Consider the following 26,979-nt stretch of genomic DNA (forward strand, 5'->3'; position numbering starts at 1 on the left):
CAACTATTTGGGTGTATGATATTGAGTTTGCTCAAAAGTGAATTGCACCAAACTCTTGGGAAAGAGGACATATTGCATGGAGCATCATGGTGGAGGAAAACTTGAACTTGTAAACTGTCTTGAATCAATTGTCCATCACAAATGAGATGCAGTCATGTAATACAGCACTACAGTACAGCAGGCTTTTGAAGTACACAGTCTTTACATTAGACGTTTATTCATTTTCAATCCATTCAAAGTCTTTTCATCAAAAAACAACGCCAACGACTGGCCATGCTGGGTGTGTTTCACTACTACACAATGGTTCAATAACACAGACCAGAACCATATATTTAGACGGCTGTGACACAGACTACAACTACACTGCAGTAAGCCCAGGAGAGCAGGAACAGCAGCAGCAAGTCAAGTGCCGAGACAAAATATATGGACAAATGTAAACACATTCAAGAAACACATGGAAATAACTGCAACACATATAAACAAACATCAGACAAATGTGACCAAATATAAACAAAAACGAATAATAAAATATCCAACAAGTACAAAAAATGCAACACACAAACAACAACTATAAACAAATATCAAACAAAAGGACTGCAGAGCAGAGTTTGGAGGGCGGTGAACAGTTAACACCATAGAACTGTAGAACTGTAGACTGTGTGATATGATTTCGTTCTTGGGTGAAGTCGAAGCCGCGGAGGGCTACACGGCCACCTCATCACCCAGACAGTCCGCGGGGCTCTCCGCATTCATTACGTTGAACAGGAGTGCCGCGCCCTCAGGTCGTGTCCCCTCGCCCCGCCCCCAGCTGTCCCTGTCACTGCTCTCATCCGCGTTGGACTCGTACTCCGAACCAATCCCCGACTCCCGGAAACGGAGGAGCTCCAGGGCTCCAAGAACCTCCCCTCCCCCRAGAGGGGAGTCCCCGCCTGGGCAGCCCGAGCATGGACTCTCAGCCTCCTGGTTCTGGCTCTCGTGGTTGTCCCCTCCCCCACTGCGGGGGAAGCGGAAGCACTCCAGCCTCACTCCGCCCGGGCCCAGAGAGTGGCTGTCCGGGGCCCTGGTCCCTGGAGGAGAGGCCCCTGGTAGGATGGAGGCCCAGGGGCCATTGGTTATCTGGGGCTGACCCTGCAGGGGGCCCATGGAGGTGTGGGTGGTGGTGATGTCATGTAGCACGGAGGGGGGCTTGGCACGGAAGGTAATCTCCAGCAGACTGTCTTGGGAGCCCACTGTGGAGAGAAGAGAGAGAGAGAGAATTTGTTGGAATGGAGGAAAGAAGATGAGTGGAGGGAATATAGCGAGAGGAAGTGAGTTGAGGACAGGACTGAGAGAGGAGATGATGATAGATTCGAAAGGGCAAGATGACAGTGTTGCTTACGAGCTGTGATGTCAATGTGGACAATTATTTWAAAAACTCAGCAAAAAAAGAAACGTCTTCACWGTCAACTGCGTTTATTTTCAGCAATCTTAACGTGTAAATATTTGCATGAACATAAGATTCAACAACTGAGACATAAAATGAACAAGTTCCACAGACATGTGACTAACAGAAATGGAATAATGTGTCCCTGAACAAAGGGGAGGTCAAAATCAAAAGTAACAGACAGTATCTGGTGTGACCACCAGCTGCATTAAGTACTGCAGTGCATCTCCTCCTCATGGACTGCACCAGATTTGCCAGTTCTTGCTGTGAGATGTTACCCCACTCTTTCACCAAGGCACCCGCAAGTTCCCGGACATTTCTGGGGGGAATGGCCCTAGCCCTCACCCTCCGATCCAACAGGTRCCAGACGTACTCAATGGGATTGAGAACGGGCTCTTCACTGGCCATGGCAGAACACTGACATTCCTTGCAGGCAATCACACACAGAACGAGCAGTATGGCTGGTGGCATTGTCATGCTGGATGGTCATGTCAGGATGAGCCTGCAGGAAGGGTACCACATGAGGGAGGAGGATCTTCCCTGTAACGCACAGCATTGAGATTGCCTGCAACGACAACAAGCTCAGTCCGATGATGCTGTGACACACCCCCCCAGACCATGACGGACCCTCCACCTCCAAATCGATCCCGCTCCAGAGTACAGGCCTCAGTGTAACGCTCATTCCTTCGACGATAAACGCAAAGACAAAACCGCGACTCGTCAGTGAAGAGCACTTTTTGCCAGTCCTGTCTGGTCCAGCGACGGTGGGTTTGTGCCCATAGGCGACGTTGTTGCCGGTGATGTTTGGTGAGGACCTGCCTTACAACAGGCGTACAAGCCCTCAGTCCAGCCTCTCTTAGCCTATTGCGGACAGTCTGAGCACTGATGGAGGGATTGTGCATTCCTGGTGTAACTCGGGCAGTTGTTGTTGTCACGACTTCCGCCGAAGTTGGTCCCTCTCCTTGTTCGGGCGGCGTTCGGCGGTCGACGTCACCGGCTTTCTAGTCGCCACCGATCCATGTTTCATTTTCGTTTGGTTTTGTCTTCATTATACACACCTGATTTCTATTCCATTAATTATGTTCCTTATTTAACCCTCTGGCTTCTCTCTCTGTTTTGTGCGTTATTGTGTGTCATGTGGGTTCGTGTTCTTGTGCTTTGGATATTTTGTGTTTTCCGTGTTGGAATATTATTCTTTATTTTTGAGTAAACTGTCAGACTATACTCATCTCTGTGTCCTGCGCCTGACTCCGCCTTTCTCCATTCACCAACAACCTCACAGTTGTTGCCATCCTGTACCTGTACCGAAGATCACACCATCCTGTAGGTGTGATGTTCGGATGTACCGATCCTGTGCATGTGTTGTTACACGTGGTCTGCCACTGCGAGGACAATCTGCTGGCCGTCCTGTCTCCCTGTAGCGCTGTCTTAGGCCGCTCACAGTACAGACATTGCAATTTATTGCCCTGGCCACATCTGCAGTCCGCATGCCTCCTTGCAGCATGCCTAAGGCACTTTCACGCAGATGAGCAGGGACCCTGGGCATCTTTCTTTTGGTGTTTTTCCAGAGTCAGTAGAAAGGCCTCTTTAGTGTCCTAAGTTTTCATAACTGTGACCTTAATTGCCTACCGTCTGTAAGCTGTTAGTGTCTTAATGACCGCTCCACAGGTGCATGTTCATTAATTGTTTATGGTTCATTGAACAAGCATGGGAAACAGTGTTTAACTTCTTTTGGCTGCAATCCCGTTAATGGCATGATATGACAACAGCCAGTGAAAGTGCAGGGCACCAAATTCAAACAACAGAAATCTCATAATTAAAATTCCTCAAACATACATGTATRTTATACCATTTTAAAGGTAATCTTGTTGTTAATCCCACCAAAGTGTCCTATTTCAAATAGGCTTTTCAGCGAAAGCACCATAAACGATTATGTTAGGTCACCACCAACTCACAGAAAAATTCAGCCATTTTTCCAGCCAAAGAGAGGAGTCACAAAAAGCACAAATAGATAAAATTAATCACTAACCTTTGATGATCTTCATCAGATGACACTCATAGGACTTCATGTTACACAATACATTTATGTCTTGTTCGATTAAGTTCATATTTATATCCAAAAACCTCAGTTTACATTGGCGCCGTGTTCAGAAATGCCTCCAAAATATCCGGAGAAATTGCAGAGAGCCACGTCAAATAACAGAAATACTCATCATAAACTTTGATGAAAGATACATGTTTTACATAGAATTAAAGATACACTTGTTCTTAATGCAACCGCTGTGTCAGATTTCAAAAAGCTTTACGGCAAAACACAATATTCAATAATCTGAAAACAGCGTTCAGCCACAAAAGCAAGCCATACAGTTACCCGCCAAATTGTGCAGTCAACAAAACTCATAAAAAGCATTATAAATCTTCACTTACCTTTGCTGATCTTCGTCGGAATGCACTCCCAGGACTCCCACAAGAAATGTTAGTTTTGTTCGGTAATGTCCATCATTTATGTCCAAATAGCTATTTTTGTAGCGTGTTTGGTAAACAAATCTAACGTCAGGAAGGGCGTTCACTAAAAGCTGACGAAATGTCCAAAAGTTCCGTAACAGTCAGTAGAAACATGTCAAACGATGTATTGAATCAATCTTTAAAATGTTTTAACATAAATCTTGAATAACGTTCCAACCGGAGAATTACATTGACTTCAGATGAGCGATGGAATTGAGCTCCCTCTCATGTGAACGTGCATGGTCAAAGAATGGTCAGGTCATGGCAGACCTGACTAATTCCCCTCTCATTTGGCCCCCCTTCACAGTAGAGGCATCAGACAAGGTTCTACAGACTGTTGACATCTAGTGGAAGCCATAGGAAACTCATTCATATCTCGCTGTGATTTCAATAGGATCTTGGTTGAAAATCGACCAGCCTCAAAATGTCCACTTCCTGTTTGGATTTTTTCTCAGGTTTTTGCCTGCCATATGACTTCTGTTATACTCACAGACATAATTCAAACAGTTTTAGAAACTTCAGAGTGTTTTCTATCCAATACTACTAATGATATACATATATTAGCAACTATGACTGAGGAGCAGGCCGTTTACWCTGGGCACCTCTGTGCACCTTTCATCCAAGCTACTCAATACTGCCCCTGCAGCCATAAGAAGTTAAACCCTTTACAATGAAGATCTGTGGAGTTATTTGGATTTTTACGAATTATCTTTGAAAGACAGGGTCCTGAAAAAGGGACGTTTCTTTTTTTGSTGAGTTTACATAACAGTACAGAATCCCCTCTGTGTGAAAGGAAGAGCAAGAGAACCAAAGAAAGAGAAGAAAGGGAGGCATGAAGAGAGGGTGAGAGAGGAGAAGAGAAACAAGGATGAAGAGAGGGCGAGTGGAGAAACAGGGATGAAGAGAGGGGGAGAGATGAGAGGAGAGAGGGAGGGATGAAGAGACAGGTGGATGAAGTAAGAGAGAGAGAGATGGATGAACAGAGAGGGAGAGAAAAAGATAAATAGAAGTGAGGGGGAGGGAGACACAAGAAGAGAGGGACAGAGATGAGAGAGAGGGATGAAGAGAACAAGGGATGAAGGGAGAAGGAGGAATAAAGAAAGGCAGACAATCAAAGAGCGAAGGGATGAAGAAAAAGTAAGAGATTCTGGCTTGGTGGGAAGGAAAAGTAATTTTGCTTTGATCTTGATCAGTGGGTGTGTGTACCATGAATTTTAATTAGATCTTGTGTGGTAATTCCGCTACCAAAGAATAGTAAAGRCCCCTTTACTGGCTCAAATAGCCGACCGATCAGCCTGTTACCAACCCTTAGTAAACMTTTGGYAAWAATGGTGCTTGTCCAGAMACAATGCTTTTTTACAGTAAACAGACATTCAGCATGCTTATAGGGAAGGAGATTCAACATGTACGGAAGACACTTACACAAATGACTGATGATTGGCTGAGAGAAATTGATGATAAAAAAATTGTGGGAGTTGTTTGGTTAGACTTCAGTGCGGCTTTTGACATTATCGATCATAGTCTGTTGCTGGAAAAACTTATGTGTTATGGCTTTACACCTCCTGCTATATTGTGGATAAAGAGTTACCTGTCTAACAGAACACCAAGGGTGTTATTTAATGGAAGCCTCTCCAACATAATTCAGGTAGAATCAGGAATTCCCCAGGGCAGCTMTCTAGGACCCTTACCTTACATAATAAAGAGCTGCAGTCAGTTTCAGAATGGGTTGCAATAAATAAGTTAGTCCTAAATATTTCAAAAACTAAAACCATTTTATTTGGGACAAATCATTCACTAAACCCTAAACCTCAACTTTTTAAAAAAATTTTTATTTCACCTTTATTTAACCAGGTAGGCTAGTTGAGAACAAGTTCTCATTTGCAACTGCGACCTGGCCAAGATAAAGCATAGCAGTGTGAACAGACAACACAGAGTTACACATGGAGTAAACAATAAACTAAATCTAGTAATGAATAAGGTGGAAAATGAGCATTGTGAGGTGACTAAATTGCTTGGAGTAACCCTGGAGTAACGCTGTCTGGTTAAACTACTAGCACACAGCTTGGACACCCATGCATACCCCACAAGACATACCACCAGAGGTCTCTTCACAATCCCAAAGTCCAGAACAGACTATGGGAGGCGCATGTTACTACATAGAGCCATGCAACCAGTAGAATCAGATTTTAAAAAACAGATACAAATACACTTCATGGAAAAGCGGGGACTGTGAAGAGACACACACACACACACACACAGACATACACATACACATTATAACACACACACACACACACACACACACTCTACAAACAAGTACACATGGATTATGTATTGTAGATATGTGGTAGTAGAGTAGTGGCCTGAGGGCACACACATAATGTATTGTGAAAAGTTTAATGAGATGTCATGTAATATTTTTGATTGTACATAACTGCCTTAATGTTGCTGGACCCCAGGAATAGGGTCCAGCAACATTAAGGCAGGAACTAATGGGGATCCTTAATAAATAATACAAATGGGAAGAAGAAGAAGAACCATCACTCACTGGAGCTGAGTCCTGCAACAGATTTGAGCTCCAGCTCCTGGATCTGATTGACCAGTAGGGAGATGTGCTGCAGTAGATCAGTGTTCTGCAGTAGGAGTCTCTGGACCCGGGCCTGGGCGTCTGTCCTGGCACACACCTCCACTGACAGCTGGTCCTGGAGAACGCGCACCTAGGTAGGCACACGTAGAAGAGATGTGAGAGTGTATACACACACATACGCAGATACACTACCGGTCAAAAGTTTTAGAACACCTACTCATTCAAGGGTATTTCTTTATTTTTACTATTTTCTACATTGTAGAATAATCATGAAGACATCAAACCTATGAAATAACACARATGGAATCATGTAGTAACAAAAAAAACGTGTTAAACAAATCAAAATACATTTTATATTTGAGATTCTTCAAATAGCCACCCTTTGCCTTGATGACAGCTTTGCACACTCTTGGCAATCTCTCAACCAGCTTCACCTGGAATGTTTTTCSAACAGTCTTGAAGGAGTTCCGACATATGCTMAGCACTTGTTGGCTGCTTTTCCTTCACTCTGCGGTCCGACTCATCCCAAACCATCTCAATTTGGTTGAGGTCGGGGGATTGTGGAGGCCAGGTCATCTGATGCAGCACTTCATCACTCTCCTTCTTGCTCAAATAGCCCTTACACAGCCTGGAGGTGTGTTGGGTCATTGTCTTGTTGAAAAACAAATACTAGTRCCACTAAGCCCAAACCAGATGAGATGGTGTATCACTGCAGAATGCTGTGGTAGCCATGCTGGTTAAGTGTAATAAGTGTTAAGTGTAATAATACATCACAGACAGTGTCACCAGCAAAGCACCCCCACACCATAACACCTCCTCCTCCATGCTTTACGGTGGGAAAGACACATGCAGAGATAATGCGTTCACACACACCGCGTCTCACAAAGACACGGTGGTTGGAACCAAAAATCTCCAATTTGGACTCTCCAATTTGTCAATTGCTCGTGTTTCTTGGCCCAAGCAAGTGTCTTCTTCTTATTGGTGTCCTTTAGTAGTGGTTTCTTTGCAGCAATTCGACAATGAAMGCCTTATTCACACTGTCTCCTCTGAACAGTTGATGTTGAGATGTTTCTGTTACTTGAACTCTGTGAAGCAATGTCTGAGGCTGGTAACTCTAATGAACTTGTCCTCTGCAGCAGAGGTAACTCTGGGTCTTCCATTCCTGTGGCGGTCCTCATGAGAGCCAGTTTCATCATAGCGCTTGATGTTTTTTGCAACTGTACTTGAAGAAACTTTCACAGTTCTTGAAATGTTCCGTATTGACTGACCTTCATGTCTTAAAGTAATAATGGACTGTCGTTTCTCTTTGCTTATTTGAGCTGTTCTTGCCATAATATGGACTTGGTCTTTTACCAAATAGGATTATCTTCTGTTTATCCCCCTACCTTGTCACAACACAACTGTTTGSCTCAAATGCATTAAGAAGGAAAGAAATTCCACAAATTAACTTTTAAGAAGGCACACTTGTTAAAAATCAGAAATGATGGCTGGATTCACAAGATCTGTATCTTTCATCTGGTGTCTTGGACTTGTGATTTAATGATATTTAGATGCTTGTATTTACTTGTGACGCTATGCTAGGCTATGCTAGTCAGCTTTTTTACTGTGGGGGGTGCTCCCGGATCCGGGATGGGTACCAAGTAAAAGTTAAAAGAAATGCATTCCAGGTGACTACCTCATGAAGCTGGTTGAGAGAATGCAGAGCGTGTGCAAAGCTGTCATCAAGGCAAAGGGTGGCTATTTGAAACGATGGCTATTTATAAAATATATTTTGATTRGTTTAACACTTTTTTGGTTACTACATGATTCCATATGTGTTATTTCATAGTTTTGATATCTTCACTATTATTCTACAATGTAGAAAATAGTAAAAAATAAAGAAAAACCCTTGAATGAATAGGTGTTCTAAAACGTTTGACCGMTAGTGTATGTAGGTATGTTTGTGTGCAGACTCACACACCAGGGGCACGCACAACTGCAAACACACACCACACAAGATCTAATTKAAATTCATGGTACACACACCCACTGATCAAGATCAAAGCAAACGTTTCTTCACTTCTACAATTCTGACGCTGTTCAATCAGCATTAGATAGAATCCCTCATTATAATCAAAAGCAAGCCCAAACCTCATTAGACCAAGCCATGTGATTATAGGAAAGAGAAGAGAGAACAAGAAACAGAAAAGAGAGCACAGAGTGACACCGTTGAGCTGGCTTGCTCATTAGCCATAAGGAATGTGTTATTACTCCAGCCGAGATGAGCGCTACCTTTGATGAAAAGCGCTGTCTTGTCCTCCCTTTACAGCCACAATTGCCTTGTTGAACTGTCAATCATTATAGGGATACCTCAGGGTTGCAACCAAAACTAATTAAACCAAAGGTTTGCGTGTAGGACAATAGATGAGCCTAGGGTTGCAAAGGGAGGTTATATTTCTGGATATAAACATTCTAAGTTACCAGTAAATTATCAGAATTTTGCTAACTTTCAAGTTTTTATATATTTTTTAATCATATGACATCTAGTGGCCTTTTTGGGTACTTCAGATTATCACAGGTGTCTGTAAATATCTCTGGCCCTCTGTGTGGCCGTATCGCGGCGTAAAATATATCAAATAATCAAACAGCTAAGACGATTTTAAAATACATTTTTATGGCAAGGCTGTAAAACGTCACCTTAAATACAAACCAGCAATTTAGTCAATACCATTAGTGTTTAATATGAGGGTTTCAGCATAAAATATAATTTCTATCCTTTTTTACGCACTTCTATTTATTTTATTTTGTTATAAATGTTTTGGCGCCAAACTGGTGGCAGTTGTGAAATAAGTTAATAGTTGGAAGAGTTGCKGAGTTAATTGAAAAATAATGCCATTGTTGATTAGATGCTWTTTAAATACATTTTCTCTTGAACCATATGGTGTATCCWCTAGAAACTCACGGACAATATGGACAAGTTATAAAAAAGGAAAACTATATATATTAATACATTTTTTWAAAGTTATTCAAATATAAATGACCAAAGTACAATAGATTGCCATAGATTACCACTTAATTATCAAAATTACAGAATATCCCAGTAACTTTGGTAAATTACCGGTAGCTTTGCAACSCTAGTTGAACKACTTGTGCTCTTCACACACTCCAGTTTAAAGTTGCAAGCTAACAATCTGAAAAGGTAGTGTAGRGCACTGCAAATCAAAGCGCCTGTTTCTGGTCTAAACTGCCATTACAAACAGTGAAACCTTGGCAAACTGAACATTAACATGTTTGAATAGCGCAGACCCACACACATGAGCTGCGTTCAACAAGGCAATCCATCATTTGGAACTGTTTGGAAAAGTGTGTRTACCTGTGCTGCAGCAGCCTGGGCCTGCTGCTCCTGCTGCTGGAGCTGTCTCTGGAGAAGCTGCACTTGGTGTGCCACAGAGCAGTCCACAGCTAGCAAGCTTGACACAGGTTGTCCCGACCTGGATGAGGTCAACTGCTGGGTTGGGTCCTTGGATGGGGAAAATGAGGACCAGGTCAGTGATTAATGATCTATAATGACTAAGGATACACAGTTTATTTTTACCTTTATTTAACTAGGCAAGTCAGTTAAGAACAAATTCTTATTTTCAATTAACCCAACAGTGGGTTTACTYCCTTGATCAGGGGCAGAACAACAACTTGTACCTTGTCAGCTCAGGGATTTGAACTTGCAACCTTTCGGTTACRAGCCCAATGCTCTAACCACTAGGCTACCCTGCCYCSCCAGGGTAAAGTGGTTAGAGTGTTGAGCTGCAAGGGTTGTAAGATAACACTTTCCCAAAATTCCCTGGTTTTCAGGAAATCCTGGTTGGAGGATTCCCAGATGTGCTGCTTATTCCCTCCTGATTCCAGGAATCCAACCAGGCTTTCAGGAAAACCAGGACATTTTGGGGAAGTTACTGGCATTTTGCAACCCATTACTGTATCTTAAACGATTTATACTATTACTTTTGATACTTAAGTATWTTTTAGCAATTACATTTACATTTGAAACMTAACTATATTTAAAACCATATYCTTTRAGACTTTTACTCAAGTAGTATTTGAAGTAGTACAGTTMAAGTCGGAAMTTTACATACACCTTAGCCAAATACATTTAAACTCAGTTTTTCACAATTCCTGACATTTAATCCTTGTAAAAATTCCCTGTTTAAGGTCAGTTAGGATCACCACTTMATTTTAAGAATGTGAAATGTCAGAATAATACGAGAGAGAATAATTTATTTCAGCTTTCATTTCTTTCATCACATTCCCAGTGGGTCAGAAGTTTACATACTCAATTAGTATTTGGTAGCATTGCCTTTAAATTGTTTAACTTGGGTCAAACGTTTTGGGTAGCCTTCAACAAGCTTCCCAKAATAAGTTGGGTGACTTTTGGCCCATTCCTCCTGACAGAGCTGGCGTAACTGAGTCAGGTTTGTAGGCCTGCTTGCTTGCACACACTTTTTCAGTTCTACCCACAAATTTTCTATAGGATTGAGGTCAGGGCTTTGTGATGGCCACTCCAATACCTTGACTTTGTTGTCCTTAAGCCATTTTGCCACAACTTTGGAAGTATGCTTGGGGTCATTGTCCATTTGGAAGACCCATTTGCGACCAAGCTTTAACTTCCTGACTGATGTCTTGAGATGTTGCTTCAATATATCCACATAATTTTTTTCCCTCATGATGCCATCTATTTTGTGAATTGCACCAGTCCCTCCTGCAGCAAAGCACCCCACAACATGATGCTGCCACCCCTGTGCTTCACGGTTGGGATGGTGTTCTTCGGCTTGCAAGCCTCCCCCTTTTTCTTCCAAACATAACGATGGTCATTGTGGCCAAACAGTTCTATTTTTGTTTCATCAGACCAGAGGACATTTCTCCAAAAAGTACAATCTTTGTCCCCATGTGCAGTTGCAAACCGTAGTCTGGCTTTTTTTATGGCGGTTTTGGAGCAGTGGCTTCCTTGCTGAGCGCCCTTTCAGGTTATGTCGATATAGGAGTCGTTTTACTGTGGATATAAATACTTTTGTACCTGTTTCCTCCAGCATCTTCACAAGGTCCTTTGCTGTTGTTCTGGGATTGATTTGCACTTTTCACAACAAAGTACGTTCATCTCTAGGAGACAGAACGCGTCTCCATCCTGAGCGGTATGACGGCTGCGTGGTCCCATGGTGTTTATACTTGCGTACTATTGTTTGTACAGATGAACGTGGTACCTTCAGGCYTTTGGAAATTTCTCCCAAGGATGAACCAGACTTGTYGAGGTGTACAATTTGTTTTCTGAGGTCTTGGCTTATTTCTTRTGATTTTCCCATGATGTCAAGCAAAGAGGCACTGAGTTTGAAGGTAGGRCTTGAAATACATCRACAGGTACACCTCCAATTGACTCAAATGATGTCAATTAGCCTATCAGAAGCTTCTAAAGCCATGACATCCTTTTCTGGAATTTTCCAAGCACAAAGTAGACAACTGATATATTTTATTAAAGTTAAGTAATGTCAATAAAATATGGTAAATACGTGTGAAGCAGTAATGGGCAGTCACTACCATCATGGGACTTTATAAATTGTTTTATTCTGCGTTTAGTGTAGTGTATTTAACCTTTAAAAAAAAATCGAAACAAAATCGAAAAATAGAGTATTGGACTGAAAGAGAGTGGTTGTTATCAGTCTTATGGTAAATATGGATGTCTTTGAGCGCCTCCTTGTATTGTACAGCACGTTAGCCAGACAGACATCTACCACGMCACAGTAAAACAACTCATCTAGAGTCTAGATTGACTCTTAACTCTATCTCAGCTCATTTCAGATATAGGTATGGTTTGTTTTTTTAGGATGATCCTTAGTGTACCAGTTTATTTGTTTAGTTTATTGATGGTATACAGTAAAAGACAGACCGTTCAACTTCCCTCTACTCTGACTGAGAGAATGTCCTTCTAAATGAGCGATAGAGCAAGAGAGCGAGAGTGAGAGAGAGCGAGAGCGCGCGCGAGAAAGTGGGTGGTATGACAAGATGGTTAGTAGAGCACTGGATAGCATCATGCTGTGCGTTTTCATCAATAAACCATAGGAACACATCAATATTACAAGAACCCTGTGAAATATTTCTCAACCTTATGACAACAAACATGAGCTATCAACCCAGTTCAACACTAGATCGTTCCGTAGCGGCTGTTGATTTGTATAAAGCTTCCTTTGAGGGAGAAATCATATGCAGAAAACATGTTCTGTTTAGAGTATGTATGAGGTTTGAACTTGTTAGCTGATGGCGATTTCAATACCTTATTTTACTCAAACGTATGTTGTAAGGATGAGCTTTGGTTGTGGAATTGTAGGGCACTGGATATGTTGGGTAACACAACTTTACACTGCAAAAAATAAGGTGCTTTGTGGTTCTATATAGCACCCCGTTCCACAGGTGCATGTTCATTAATTGTTTATGGTTCATTGAACAAGCATGGGAAACAGTGTTTAAACCCTTTACAATGAAGATCTGTGGAGTTATTTGGATTTTTACAAATTATCTTTGAAAGACAGAGTCCTGAAAAAGGGAAGTTCTTTTTGTAAAAATTATGCACCAGTTTGCTCTAATAAACACAACCCAGGTCATATACATTACCTTCCCATCTTTACTGAGGTCCTGGCTCTTGGTCTTGTCCTGGTCGGATGACAAACGGTCGATGCTTTCCTCTGTAGTGGCTTCAAGGTCAGTGGAATCAGACAATGCCAACCTCTTCTTGGCTGAGAAAGATATATATATATATATATATAGAGAGAGAGAGAGAGGGAGAAAGAGATCATCAACAAACAAAATAACAATCACCAGCAAAAACACATAACATAACCCATTCCTTATATACAAATGAATAGTACATAATATTTTTATAGCGCTTTTCTCAGACCAAAAAACTGAAACATGGAATTCAAACTTGGCTGCTCTCCACACTCGCTGGAGTCACAACACACACGACAATCTCTAACTGATTCAGCCTCAGTAGAGAATGTCACCACTGTGCAAAGATGAAACAGTAGGTACTATGTAATAAGACGGCATGGTGCGTGGGCAAATGCCAGTCACACCTGGCACTGCGTCTGCCCCCTCTGCGTCGGCAGTGCTGGTGTCCCCTCCATCCTCTGAGATCTGTTCCCCTGTCTGCTGCAGGGTCAGCTGGTGGCACACGTCAAAGGCCTGGCCCACCGTCCGCACGATGCGCATGGCCTGGGACTGGAGTTGGGCAGGGGGAAGGGGGAGAGGGAGGAGTGGGAAGGGGGAAGTGAGTTGATGGAGGGACAGGAGAGAGGTAGGTGAGGGGAGGGAGGAGAGGGGAAAGAGAGAGGAGAAGGGTAGGACAGAGACAGGACCAGGTGTGGAGAAAGGGGCAAGAGGAAGGAAGGGAAGAGGGGATAGTAGGAAGGAGATAAAAGGAGAAACAGTTGAAAGAGAGGGAGATAGAAAGAGGGGGGAGTGAGGGATGGAAAGAGGAAGAGAACAAAAAGAAGAGAGAGGAGAGTGTTTGACAGCGCACAGTAATTCAGCGACGTAGCCTTACTGATCTACTGTAGGTGCATGCTTTCGTTGTAACGGATTGGTTCATTCCAGATCCGTTTTTCCTTGAGACCCTACAAGGCGCAACGCTCTTGGTTATATAGTAATCTACAGTTATATATATGTCATGTGTGCTCCCTCTCCGGCCTCTAGGTCACCAGGCTGCTCGTTATGGCGCACAACTGTCACCATAGTTACGCGCACCTGCGTGTCTTCAGACTCACCTGGACTTCATCACCTCCCTGATTACCTTCCCTATATATGTCACTCCCATTGGTTCCTTCCCCAGGCGTTATTGTTTCTGTTCCTGTGTCATGTCTGTGCGTTGTTCGTGTTTCTTATTTTGTATTATGTTGTATTTATTTATTGAAATACTCACTCCCACAACTTGCTTCCCTTAGGTGAAGCGTTGTTCTGTAACGATGTGCGTTGAGAGTCGGGAAGCAAGTTCAGGGAGTGAGTGTTCAAAAAAAAGAAACAACACATAATACACAATAAGAAACACATAAATAGGGAAGGTAATCAGGGAGGTGATGAAGTCCAGGTGAGTCTGAAGACACGCAGGTGCGCGTAACGATGGTGACAGTTGTGCGCCATAACGAGCAGCCTGGTGACCTAGAGGCCGGAGAGGGAGCACACATGACATATATAACTGTAGATAACTGTATACTACTGTTCTAGACTCTATAACACTATTTTTTCATTTTCAGTAGATTTTCTTATTGGCATGGCCACTGCTGAAATTGAACCCACAACCCCTGTGAAACCAGCACTGTGCTTCAACCAACTGAGCCACATGGGTGACAAGGTAAACACTACGATTCTGGGGATACTATAAACCCTATACAGTGATCCATGGGAAGCCACATGAAGTCCAGTAAATCAAGCCCAGTATCATCGTTTCACCCTCCCCTCCAATGGCCAACGTTCGATCTGGAAGCCTGAGATAAGAGCTTCAAGGCTGGAATCATCTGAATGGCACGACTACGCTACACAGGATTGCAGCCTGCGTCTCTGTTCCCTGGTAAGTGAAGACGGTGGGTGGTACAGCTTGAAGATGACATTAAGGACAGAAGTAAAAGCCTCTTTCTTCCCTTCTCACTCACTGACTGCGTCCTAAATGGCACCCTATTCCTTACGCAGTGCATTACATTTGACCAGGGCCCATAATCCCCAATAGGGAATAGGGTGCCATTTGGAACGCAGACACTCATTAGTATGCTGCTTCACTCAGTCACTGTCTACAGTACATGGCTGGTATCCATGGTGAAGTGATGAGAGCCAACCTCATTGGTGGGGTTGCTATCCAGGCTTTTGTTATGCAGAAAATTGTGGCTGTTCCATATGCAACTATGGGGTAGTCGCGTGCCATTCATTTTCCCAATCATTTTTCTTGCATGCAGGGTTATGTGAAATTTAAATTCATCAGATGTGTGTACTGTGTATAAAATGTGTATGCACTGTGTTCATGTGCGTGCGTGCGTGCACAGCGTGTGTGTATGTGTTTGTATAGACTAAGCTCTCGAAGATCCCTATTGATCCAAGAGTCCCAAGTAAAATATAATGCATCATGGCACATTCCCTATACCCAGCCCCCTTCCCTCCCTATTCCCTGCCCCTTCCCTAAGCAGCTGCTGCCACGATCTGATACCCTGTAGAAATAAGCGGATTATATATCACTGATCTGGAACCTGTGGATAACTTTAATCTCATACTCAGCCCACTCCCAGAGAGCTACACCCTTCTTACCCATATAATCATCACATAGAACATTCAGTTGAAGTAAGAAGTTTACATACACTTAGGTTGGAGTCGTTAAAACTCGTTTTTCAACCACTCAACAAATTTCATGTCATTAATAAACTATAGTTTTGGCAAGTCGGTTAGGACATCTACTTTGTGCAGGACACAAGTCATTTTTCCAACAATTGTTTACAGACAGATTATTTCACTTTTAATTCAATGTATCACAATTCAAGTGGTTCAGAAGTTTACATACACTAAATTGACTGTGCCTTTTAAACAGCTTGGAAAATTCCAGAAAATGAAGTCATGGCTTTAGAAGCTTCTGATAGGCTAATTGACATCATTTGAGTCAATTGGAGGTGAACCTGCGGATATATTTCAAGGCCTACCTTCAAACTCAGTGCCTCTTTGCTTGACATCGTGAGAAAATCAAATGAAATAAGCCAAGACCTCAGAATTGTTTTGGGGTTCATCCTTGGGAGCAATTTCCAAACGCCTGAAGGTACCACATTCATCTGTACAAACAATAGTACGCAAGTATAAACACCATGGGACCACAAAGCCGTCATACCGCTCAGGAAGGAGACGCGTTCTGTCTCCTAGAGATGAACGTACTTTGGTGCGAAAAGTGCAAATCAATCCCAGAACAACAGCAAAGGATCATATCATATCATTATAGCTAGGAGTGGTGGGTGTGGAGTCAGGCGCAGAGAGCAATGCTTCCAATGCATGCGTTTTATTTAGCTGGGTCTAGCCAACAAACAGGCAAAAATACCAATAAACAGGTATGTCCCCAAAACTAGGGAAAATAACAGACAGCAAAATACGTACTCACACAACAATCACACCACTGACAGGTAGAATAAGCCCGTACAAAAGCAGGCGGGCCCTGTAAGATTAAATAGGCCAATAATTAACAACAAATAAGTAACAGGTGAAAACAATCAAGACAAAACTAACAGAAAAGAAAAAGGAATCGGTGGCAGCTAGTAGACCGGTGACGACGACCGCCGAGCGCCGCCCGAACAGGGAGAGGAGCCACCTTCGGTGGAAGTCGTGACAGTAAAGACTTTTTAAAATCTGACACAATGCCTGGATTAACAAGAAGTTCAGCTTAATTTTGGTGTATTGCACTTGTGATTTTATGAAAGTTAAATATTTCTAATAATTTAATTTCACCGGATGTTCCGCTAGCGGAACGTCTAGCCGTAACAGGTTTTAAGGACAACAAAGTCAAGGTATTCGAGTGGCCATCACAAAGCCCTGACCTCAATCCTATGGAAAATGTGTGGGCAGAACTGAAAAAGCGTGTGCGAGCAAGGAGGCCTACAAACCTGACTCAGTTACACCAGCTCTGTCAGGAGGAATGGGCCAAAATTCACCCAACTTATTGTGGGAAGCTTGTAGAAGTCTACCCGAAACGTTTGACCCAAGTTAAACAATTTAAAGGCAATGCTACCAAATACTAATTGAGTGTATGTAAACTTCTGACCCACTGGGAATGTGATGAAAGAAATAAAAGCTGAAATAAAWRAWTRRRRRRWKRTATTAWTCRGACATTTCACATTCTTAAAATAAAGTGGTGATCCTAACTGACCTAAGACAGGGAATTTGTACTAGGATTAAATGTCAGGAATTGTGAAAAACTGAGTTTAAATGTATTTGGCTAAGGTGTATGTAAACTTCTGACTTCAACTGTATACTGTAGAATTATAGGATCTCTAAGGTCTTACCTTCCTCTTGGATTTGAAGACATTACAACGGAACATGTTGCTCTTTCCATCTCTCGCAATGTAACTGAAGATCTTCAAGTCCTGCGCGTCATGTGACACATAGAAAATCCTAAAAGGGACGGGGAAATATCTTGATCACGAGAATTTGATTGATTTCAATCTGAACTACTCAATCAAAAATCATCAATGTGTTTGTATGGACATACCAAAGAATAGTCTTAAAGAGGGTTATGTTTGAGGGCACTTGGTGCCTGTCTTTACCTGTAGATGGGGTCTTGTGTTATCATGACTGTATTGTCATCCCAAGACCACTCTTTCCTCTGGAACACAACCACAGAGCAACAACACTTACGCAACGCTGTAATTCACTTCTACGACTCATGACTTAGGGTCAGTGTTTCACCTATAGGAAATACGTACATATGGAGGTTCTTAAACTTTTTCCATCTGCAGAGACACTCAAGATGAGGGACCTTGCAGCTTCCATGAAGGACAAAGAGCTATGGCATTCAATCATTCATCAAATCACCACATTTCACAACCATAAGCCATTCCGCCTCCATACGCAACGAAAGCCTGTTCACATTTGACGATAGAACCGTCTTTTCATCATTGATGATGAATTTTCCTTTTGATTTACTGCATCTGGAAAATAATAGTTGCACACTTCACACTGGTGGAAACATTTAGTAACTCTAGCCCTTCAATATGATGGGCTAAGAAATAACATAACAGTTTCAGTTTCTTGTATCATTGACCTTGGTGCAAAATAATAGTTGATGTACAAAAGTACAAATGAAATGTATCCACTCACTAATGTGAGTGTAGCGAGTGGCTCCTGAGTGGCGCAGCGGTCTAAGGCACGGCATCTCAGAACAAGAGGTGTCACTGCAGTCTCTGGTTTGAATCCAGGCTGTGATTGGGAGTCCCATAGGGCGGCGCACAATTGGCCCAGCGTCGTCCGGGGTAGGCCGTCATTGTAAATAAGAGTTTGTTCTTAACTGACTTGCCTAGTTAAATAAAGGTAAAATAAACATAAATAAAAGGAACTTACTCTGGATAAGGGCATCTGCTAAGTGGCTGAAATGTTGATGTGAGTTTTCACTATGAGCACAAGACAGTCAAGCTCATACAAATGTAAGAAAAGGCACACATTCTCCAATAGAACAATTCATGATGAAGACCATCATTTTGGTAGCTACTCTGACTTCATCAGTTATTTCATATTTTGAAGGGGACTTACCTTTTTCTTTTTCCGCAAAACCACCCTTACACCATCCGCAGACACGATGATGTTGACTTTCTTCTTCTTGATGTTCTTCAATTTGAATTCATACTGTGGGGGGAAATGTGAATTCCATAGATTTGTACATGAAACTGGAATATAAAATGATCCATACAAGCCCACGGTATATAGCCTAGGGGTGACATCATGGACTTTGTGTGTGTATCATGTCATTATAGTTTGCACATAACCACAGAGCAGGGTTGGGGTAAAATCCATTTCAATTCATTCGTATTCAGGAAGTAAAATTAGATTCCAATTCCAATTTTCCTCAACCTTGTCAGAGATACAGTTCCTGTAGAGATGTAAAGGGATAGAAACGTGCTTTGAGGCAGAGAGTGAGTACTTAAGTATTTACCATCTTTGTCCCTACAAGACACCATCTGCTGCTGAGAGTAAATCAAAGTTTGGGTCAACACAATGTCGCCTAAGGCTGAAAGAAAACAGGAAAAGTCAGATTGTAGAGCTGGCAAAGTCTTCAGCAACTAGGTTCCCCCTCCCCTCAGAGTGCATTAGACATGAAGGAAGACTCAGCAGTGTGCACCGCTTTTATTCTTGCCTTTGAGTAGTTCGAACCGTTCCCGCTGCCTCACTGCAGTCAAAGGGACCAGACATCTAAACGACAAATACTCATCTAAAATAAACATGTTTTTCCCCAAATGAGGAAATACAACATCAGAAGTCGAATTGATCAAATGAGGACTTTTATCAAAAGCACTTTTCCCCCCTCCGATCCTCACCAAAAGGCTAATCAGGATTCTCTCATGTCAAAGGCTTGAAGATTCTCCATGCTGCTCTTCTTTTCCTGTAAAAATGAATTGATATTCTGCATGTTCTATTGGCTGACTTTTTCCTTTTTCCTTCATTTTTAGTTTTGGACTATGGACTATTTTATGAAAGGGTGGCTACTTTGAAAAATCTCAAATCTCAAATATATTTTGATTTTTTAAACACTTTTTTGGTTACTACATGACGCCATATGTGTTATTTCATCGTTTTGATGTCTTCACTATTATTCTACAATGTAGAAAATAGTAAAAATAAAGAAAAACCCTTAAATGACTAGGTGTGTCCAAACTCTTTACTGGTAGTGTATATATTAAGCATACCAGATTGCACAATTTTCTTGTTTTTTATTTATTTACAGATACCCAGGGGCACATTCCAACACTCAGACATAATTTCTAAACGAAGCATGTGTGTTTTGTGAGTCCGCCAAATCAGAGGCAATAGGGATGACCAGGGATGTTCTCTTGTACTGCTAAGCATTCAAAATGTAATGAGTACTTTTGGGTGTCAGGGGAAATGTATGGAGTAACAAATACATMATCTTCTTTAGGAATGTAGTGGTGTAAAAGTAGTTTTAAAAAAATACAGTAAATAGTAAAGTACAGATACCCAAAAAACAACTTAAGTAGTATTTCAAAGTATTTTTACTTAAGTACTTTACACCACTGCCTGGCAATGTGGTGCCAGGACAACAACCTCTCCTTCAATGTCAGCAAGATCAAGGAGCTGATCGTGGACTTCAGGAAACATGGGCAGGTGCACAGCCCTATTCACTTCGATGGGGCCGCAGTGGAGGGTCAATACCTTCAAGTTCCTCGGTGTCCACATCACTGAGGATCATGGTTCTCTCACACCAGCACAGTTGTGAGGAAGGCACGGCAGTGTCTCTTCTCCCTCAGGAGGCTGAAACGATTTGCCATGGCTCCTGACATCCTTAGAACCTTTTACAGCTGCTCCATTGAGAGCTTCCTGACTGGTTGTATCACTGTCTGGTATGGAAACTGCACCACCCTCGACAGGAATGCCCTACAGAGGTTGAGGCGGATGGCCCAGCGCATCACTTGGGGTGAGCTCACAGCCATCCAGGACATACATGCCAGGCAGTGTCTGAGAATGGCACTAAAAATGGCCAAAGACTGGCCACCCGAGACATGGACTGTTCTCCATGCTCCCGTCAGATGGTGGAGACGGTACTGGTGCATCAAGACCAACATACTCCTAAACAGCTTCTATCCCCTGGCCATAAGATTGTTAAATACAACCACTACACTGCTGTTCATTGATTATTGATTACCATTAGTATCTATCTATTTATCCTGCTACTGGTCACTATTACTCCTGTTTACATGCATATATTACCACTAGTATATTACCTTAAGTATTTATATATTCTTGCTACCAGTTACTTTCCAGCCCTGTTCACATGTATATCCACCTATCACGTCTACACTGTCACTCTAACACCCAAACACTTACACACACACACACACACCACACACACACACACACACACACACACCTGTCTCTTATACACATCTAGATGTGTATAAGAGACAGATATGTAATTATTATTATAATTTGTAAAAAAGATTTTGTTTGTTAAACTATTTTGATATTGATTACAGCACTGTTGGGTAGAGCAGGCAACTTAAGCATTTCACTGTACTTGTGCATGTGAAAATAAAACGTATAGAAATTGTCCCTCTCTGGGTGTCATTGAGGAACTGGCCGACCTCTGTGTGACACATACGCATCACTAGATTAAATGTAACATTTGGCTCTCCCAGCTGACTCTGCAGCAGTTAAATCCTCTCTGTAACACTGTAATACTCTGGCCCACTGCAGTATCCGTTAATGCAAGACACCATTGCCGTCTCTGTCTCATCTCTCCAGAGGAGTGGATGTCTCTTAAAGAGATGGTTAGGGATATTGGTTTTAAGATTTAGAAAGAGGACTCTTCGAACAGAGATGGTTAGAAATATTGGTTATATAAGATTAGAAGAGATGGTTGGTTTAAGGCCTTTCCACACTGTACGTCGGATTCAGTCTTTAACTATTTTTCCGTCACACTGTGCGATGTTGTCAAATTAAAATCTTTATATCAACCTGGCTAGAATGTATGATTTGCTTAAATTCCATCGCCACATTCTGCGATTGGGAGGCTACGTTAGCTAACGTAATAATCATAATATTGTGTGTATACTCAGTGCCGACCGTGTTCCCATTGGTCAGTCACCGGCATCGGCTCGTAACACCAGGAACACTACACTATAAATGCTAAAGTTTTGACTGCCATAACTTTGTCCGAGCCTACGACCGCACATAGTGGTACTTAATCGGCAGACCTTAGCTGTGTTCGAATACTCATACTAACCTCACTAACAGTACTATTTGTGACGTAAATTGAGTATGTAGTAGGCTTATTGGTCATAGTATGGATATAGTTAGTATGCCAAAAGTTCCCGGATGTCTATTAAATCCGCAAAAATACGAAGTACACAAACAGTGGACACTATTTCCATGCTTTTAGGACCCATAATGCTATGGGAATTGCCAGGTCGCAGTTGCAAATGAGAACTTGTTCTCAACTAGCCTACCTGGTTAAATAAAGGTGAAAAAAAAAATAATAAAAATGTCTTCAGAAAATGGCCGTGGCTTCAAGTTTTCAGATTTGAAGAAAATGGCGGACAATATGCAGCCGAAGTCCGATGAGAGAGGATACAAATTCATTGCTTTAACTAATTATGAAAAATGTTAAGAAGATGTTGAGCAATGTAATAAAGTAATGATTTGTCAAATAAGTTACATTACGTTGGCTGACAATTTGTTGGCTACGCTATCCTTACGAACCGCATAGCATTACAGCTGTATGTACCAGTATGTTAGCTAGCCACCTAACGTTAGTTGACTACTAAATACATCGAACTTGCCAGGCAGTATATTAACTATATGCTATTTAACTAACTACAAAATGTTTATTGACTTGATTATTCACGTCATTCTTAGCTAAGTGGTATAGTCGTTGTGTGTTCTCAATGGACATTGTTAATTCTGGCTATCTACTCCGATTTCAGAGCACTCTTGTCTGAGTGTGCAAGAGCGCAGAATAACTGATGAATAATAATAAAAAAGCATAATTAAATTGTTGCCAGCAGCACAGTTACTGTCACCAATGCTCTGGATAACATAAAAACAGCCTAACCAGCTCTGCTAGGGTGAGTAAAATGGTCAAAGTGAGGTGTCCTCTCATTTGTGTCTGGAAGTAGCTAGCCAAAGTTATCTTGGGTGCTTGACTGCTGTTGTGAGGTCAGAAGGCTCGGATCAACCCTACTCTTCCGCCAGAGCGTCCAGTGTGCTCTCTGAACGCTCTGAGAGCAAAACACTCTGAATTTGACAATGCTCTGAATTTACAAACACCCAGAGCGCACTCTGAGTGCTCTCTGGTACTCCAGATTGAATTTACGAACACACCCGAAAATGTAAAATGTCTAGCTAGTCATTTGTTATGCTGCCAAGCTAGCAAGAGGTTGCATAGCAAAAGCAAAGCACTAGTATGCTCAACTGAAACGATAGTTAATTTACAGTATACTAAAATGAACTAATAGTATTTCGTATGTAGTATATACTCATTAAGGGTGCGCTCGTAAATTCTCTCTGGCTATCTACTCCGATTTCAGAGCACTCTTGTCTGAGTGTGCAAGAGCGCAGAATAACTAATGAATTTACAAACGCTCAACACCAGTTGAATATGGCCGTGTCAGTAAATGTCGGCAAAAAAGCGTAATTAAATTGTTGCCAGCAGCACAGTTACTGTCACCAATGCTCTGGATAACATAAAAACAGCCTAACCAACTCTGCTAGGGCGAGTAAAAGGGTCAGAGTGAGGTGTCCTCTCATTTGTGTCTTGAATTAGCTAGCAAGCTAGCCAATGTTAGCTTGGGTGCTTGACTGCCGTTGTGAGGTCAGAACGCTGTGATCAACCCTATTCCTCGGCCAGAGCATCTAGTGTGCGCTCTGAACGCTCAGAGAGCGAAAAACTCAATCTGACAACGCTCTGAATTTACGAACGCACCCTAAGTATGTAGTATACAGTATGTTAGTATGGGTATTCGAACACAGCTGCTGTCACACTGAACGAGCCAAGATGTCCGACAATCATTTATGACCTAAGAATTTGCCCACGACGTGGACTTTTTGTCTGGGTCCGCAAAAACGTGGCATAAGACTGCTAAAATCGTAGTCTGTGGGGGCCTTTAGACTGTTATTATAGTCTTATAGCCTTAGAATATTATGATTGACTTGCAATAATTGATAAGAGGCAATGTCATTCTGTTTGATAGGCAGATACCATACCAATGTGAGAGAGTAGAATATTAGTCTCTTAAAAATATATTTGCATGCAAGCACGTGCACGTGCATGCACACACACACACATACAGTCCAAGTTTTGAAGGGCATTGCAATATTCCTAATATATAGCAAAATAATCATTTCTGGAAGGGAGAGAAATACATTTAATAGTATGGCTCACAGATTGTATTGTTGAAAGTGCCTTACCCGTATCCTTCTCATTGCAGCCACTATCTCCATTCGGCTATTTGGACGACCGACTTCCAGACTGCCAATGTACTATAATATTTACAAAGTTATGAGACGTCATTAGTAATTCAAGTAGCCTATTGATATCTTCAACTCTTACTCTGATCTCAACTGCTTCTTGTCAAAAGGAGTTCACTATACATTCGGAATAAATTGTTAACGCACTGTAAATGGATTTGAATAGCAAACAAGTTGGTATAATATAGCTTAATAAAATGAATTAATAGATGTCAAGAGCGCACTGTAACCTATAATCTAATACAGTGCATTTAGAATTAAATTAACAAGCACAGCGTAATATTAGCGTACGATTAAAATAAAACATGTAAATATATCCTCATTACATTGTACTGTCATGTCATTTTAGATATCAATTCATTATTTACTAAGCGACGCCGGGTCACTCCTGTTATCCTTAACTACATTGTTGCCCCACATTGATAAGCGGTTACTGTAGTTTATAGCCTACTAGGTAACCTTACCTTTGCCTCAAAGCAGACCCCATGCTGAAATGCRGCCTCGTTGTGCATGGGGATCCTCAAGTCCTGTGCATCATCCACTAAATTATACTTGGTTATCCCTGGCATCGCCCTTCCGATACACGACTAGTCCGACACTAGTTTTATGCCAACGCTATTAGAAGACTGTAAATACGCGCATCTCGCTCAACACTCACGAAGGTCTTTGATTGGTTAGTTGCCTATGGAATGGAACCACTATGCCAACACAATATGCGTCTAGTGGTACAATTTTATACAGTCCGAGATGGAATATCTGCCGCTCTAGTGCTGTTTTGGATGACGCACAATTCTCAAGGGCCGGATTCGATTATGCTGAACCACGGGGCACCGGTCTATGGCCCATGAAGGAAACGGGCAAAAGCGGTGAGGGAGGAGTGTACATCTCAAATTGAACCGTAATCTGCGCCAGTGTAACGCAGCATGATGCATCGTCCAGAAACATACATCTATTTTCCATTAAATGTATGTTTGAATTGTCAAACTAGTTTTCATTGGGAAATCAGATAACGGGATTTTATCAAAAGCAAATCACATTGACGTGAAAACTCAGAATCCTACTCATTACCACGTCACTTTTGTTTTGAGCCGACTTTGCCGTGTGCTTTGAACTGGGCGCCTGGCTCACGCCGGGGAGGAAGCCCGGTTCTAAAACGAATGCAATCAAATTTCACCCGGTGAAAAACACGCCTCCCCGGGGTCCCGGGACAGATTAATCGAATCTCCTCAAGGCAAGGTTGTCCGTTTTTCCTGTCTTGGCCATAAATAAAAACAACAGGTGATGCGCAGTTTACGCGCGTGCCAAATCAAATCCATTTTTATTTGCCACATGCGAGGAATACAACTGGTGTATACTTTACCGCGAAACGCTTGCTTACGAGCCTTTCCCAAGAATGCGGAGTTTGAAAAAAACAATGAAAAGAAAAAAGATTAACAAGACGAAAAATAATAAGAATGGAGCTACAGTGAGTACTGCACCAGCACCAGATCAATGTGCTGTAGTATTTGAGGTAGATAATGTACCAGTCAGAAGTTTGGACACACCTACTCATCCTTGGGTCTTTCTTTATTTGTACTATTTTCTACATTGTAGAATAATAGTGAAGACATCAAACATATGAAATAACACACATGGAAAAATGTAACCAAACAAGATATGTTTTATATTTGAGATTCGTCAAAATAGCCACCCTTTGCCTTGATGACAACTTGGCACACTCTTGGCATTAGATGACCTGGCCTCCACAATCACCTGACCTCAACCCAACTGAGATGGTTTGGGATGAGTTGGACCGCAGAGTGAAGGAAAAATGCCCCAATAGGTCCACAGACGATGCAATCGCCATCACACTGCACACTGCCCTATCCCATCAGGACAAGAGGAATACTTATGCAAGAATGCTGTTCATTGACTCTTGCTGTTCAGAGTATCAGCAGCAAATGAGTGTCAGCAGCAATTTTTTCTGCAATTCTACACATTTTGCCATGGGGCAAAGAGAAAAACTGTGCTGTTTTACAGCAAATTTCCTGCAATTCTACCCATTTTGCCATCGGGTGGAGAGACATTTTTGCCATTATAAAGCAAAATTTGTGCAATTCTATACATTTTGTGATGACTTATGCCATGTTAATATGATATCTGAGTCAGAATGACCAACAACATGCCCGGTCGGTATTCGTCCACGATTACAACAAGTTTAGATACAGTGCGTTCGGAAAATATTCCGACCCCTTGAATTTTCTCCACATTGTTACGTTACAGCCTTATTTTAAAATGGACTAAATTACTTTTTAAAAAACGTTTTTTTCCCCCTCATCAATCTACACACAATACCCCACAATAACAAAGCAATAACTTTTATTTTATTTAGCATATGTATTAAAAATAAAAAACAGAAATACCTTACTTACATAAGTATTCAGAATCTTTGCTATGAGACACAAAATTGACCTCAGGTGCATCCTGCTTCCATTGATCATCCTTGAGATGTTTCTACAACTTGATTGGAGTCCACCTGTGGTACATTCAATTGATTGGACATGATTTGGAAAGGTACACACCTGTCTATATAAGGTCCCACAGTTGACAGTGCATATCAGAGCAAAATCCCAGCCATGAGGTCGAAGGAATTGTCTGTAGAGCTCCGAGACAGGATTGTGTCGAGGCACAGATCTGGGGAAGGGTACCAAAATACTTCTGCAGCATTGAATGTCCCCAAGACCACAGTGGCCCA

The 26,979-nt window shown here is 41.9% G+C and overlaps 1 protein-coding gene across 1 annotated transcript; it reads right to left on the reverse strand.

Annotated features, from left to right (window-relative positions):
* Window positions 1–25,015, reverse strand: nos1apa (nitric oxide synthase 1 (neuronal) adaptor protein a). The gene is made up of 10 exons (XM_023976929.2): window positions 24,710–25,015; window positions 24,186–24,257; window positions 18,798–18,890; window positions 17,816–17,874; window positions 17,555–17,663; window positions 13,610–13,754; window positions 13,149–13,270; window positions 9,868–10,014; window positions 6,477–6,645; window positions 1–1,229 (listed from the first exon to the last, which is right to left on the reverse strand). The coding sequence occupies exons 1-10, from the start codon at window positions 24,812–24,814 to the stop codon at window positions 703–705; spliced, it is 1,548 nt and encodes a 515-aa protein (XP_023832697.1). The 5' UTR covers window positions 24,815–25,015; the 3' UTR covers window positions 1–702.
* Window positions 25,016–26,979: the final 1,964 nt, after the last annotated feature.

The sequence above is a fragment of the Salvelinus sp. IW2-2015 genome, linkage group LG32 (assembly GCF_002910315.2).
Source record: "Salvelinus sp. IW2-2015 linkage group LG32, ASM291031v2, whole genome shotgun sequence".
Lineage (NCBI taxonomy): Eukaryota > Metazoa > Chordata > Actinopteri > Salmoniformes > Salmonidae > Salvelinus > Salvelinus sp. IW2-2015.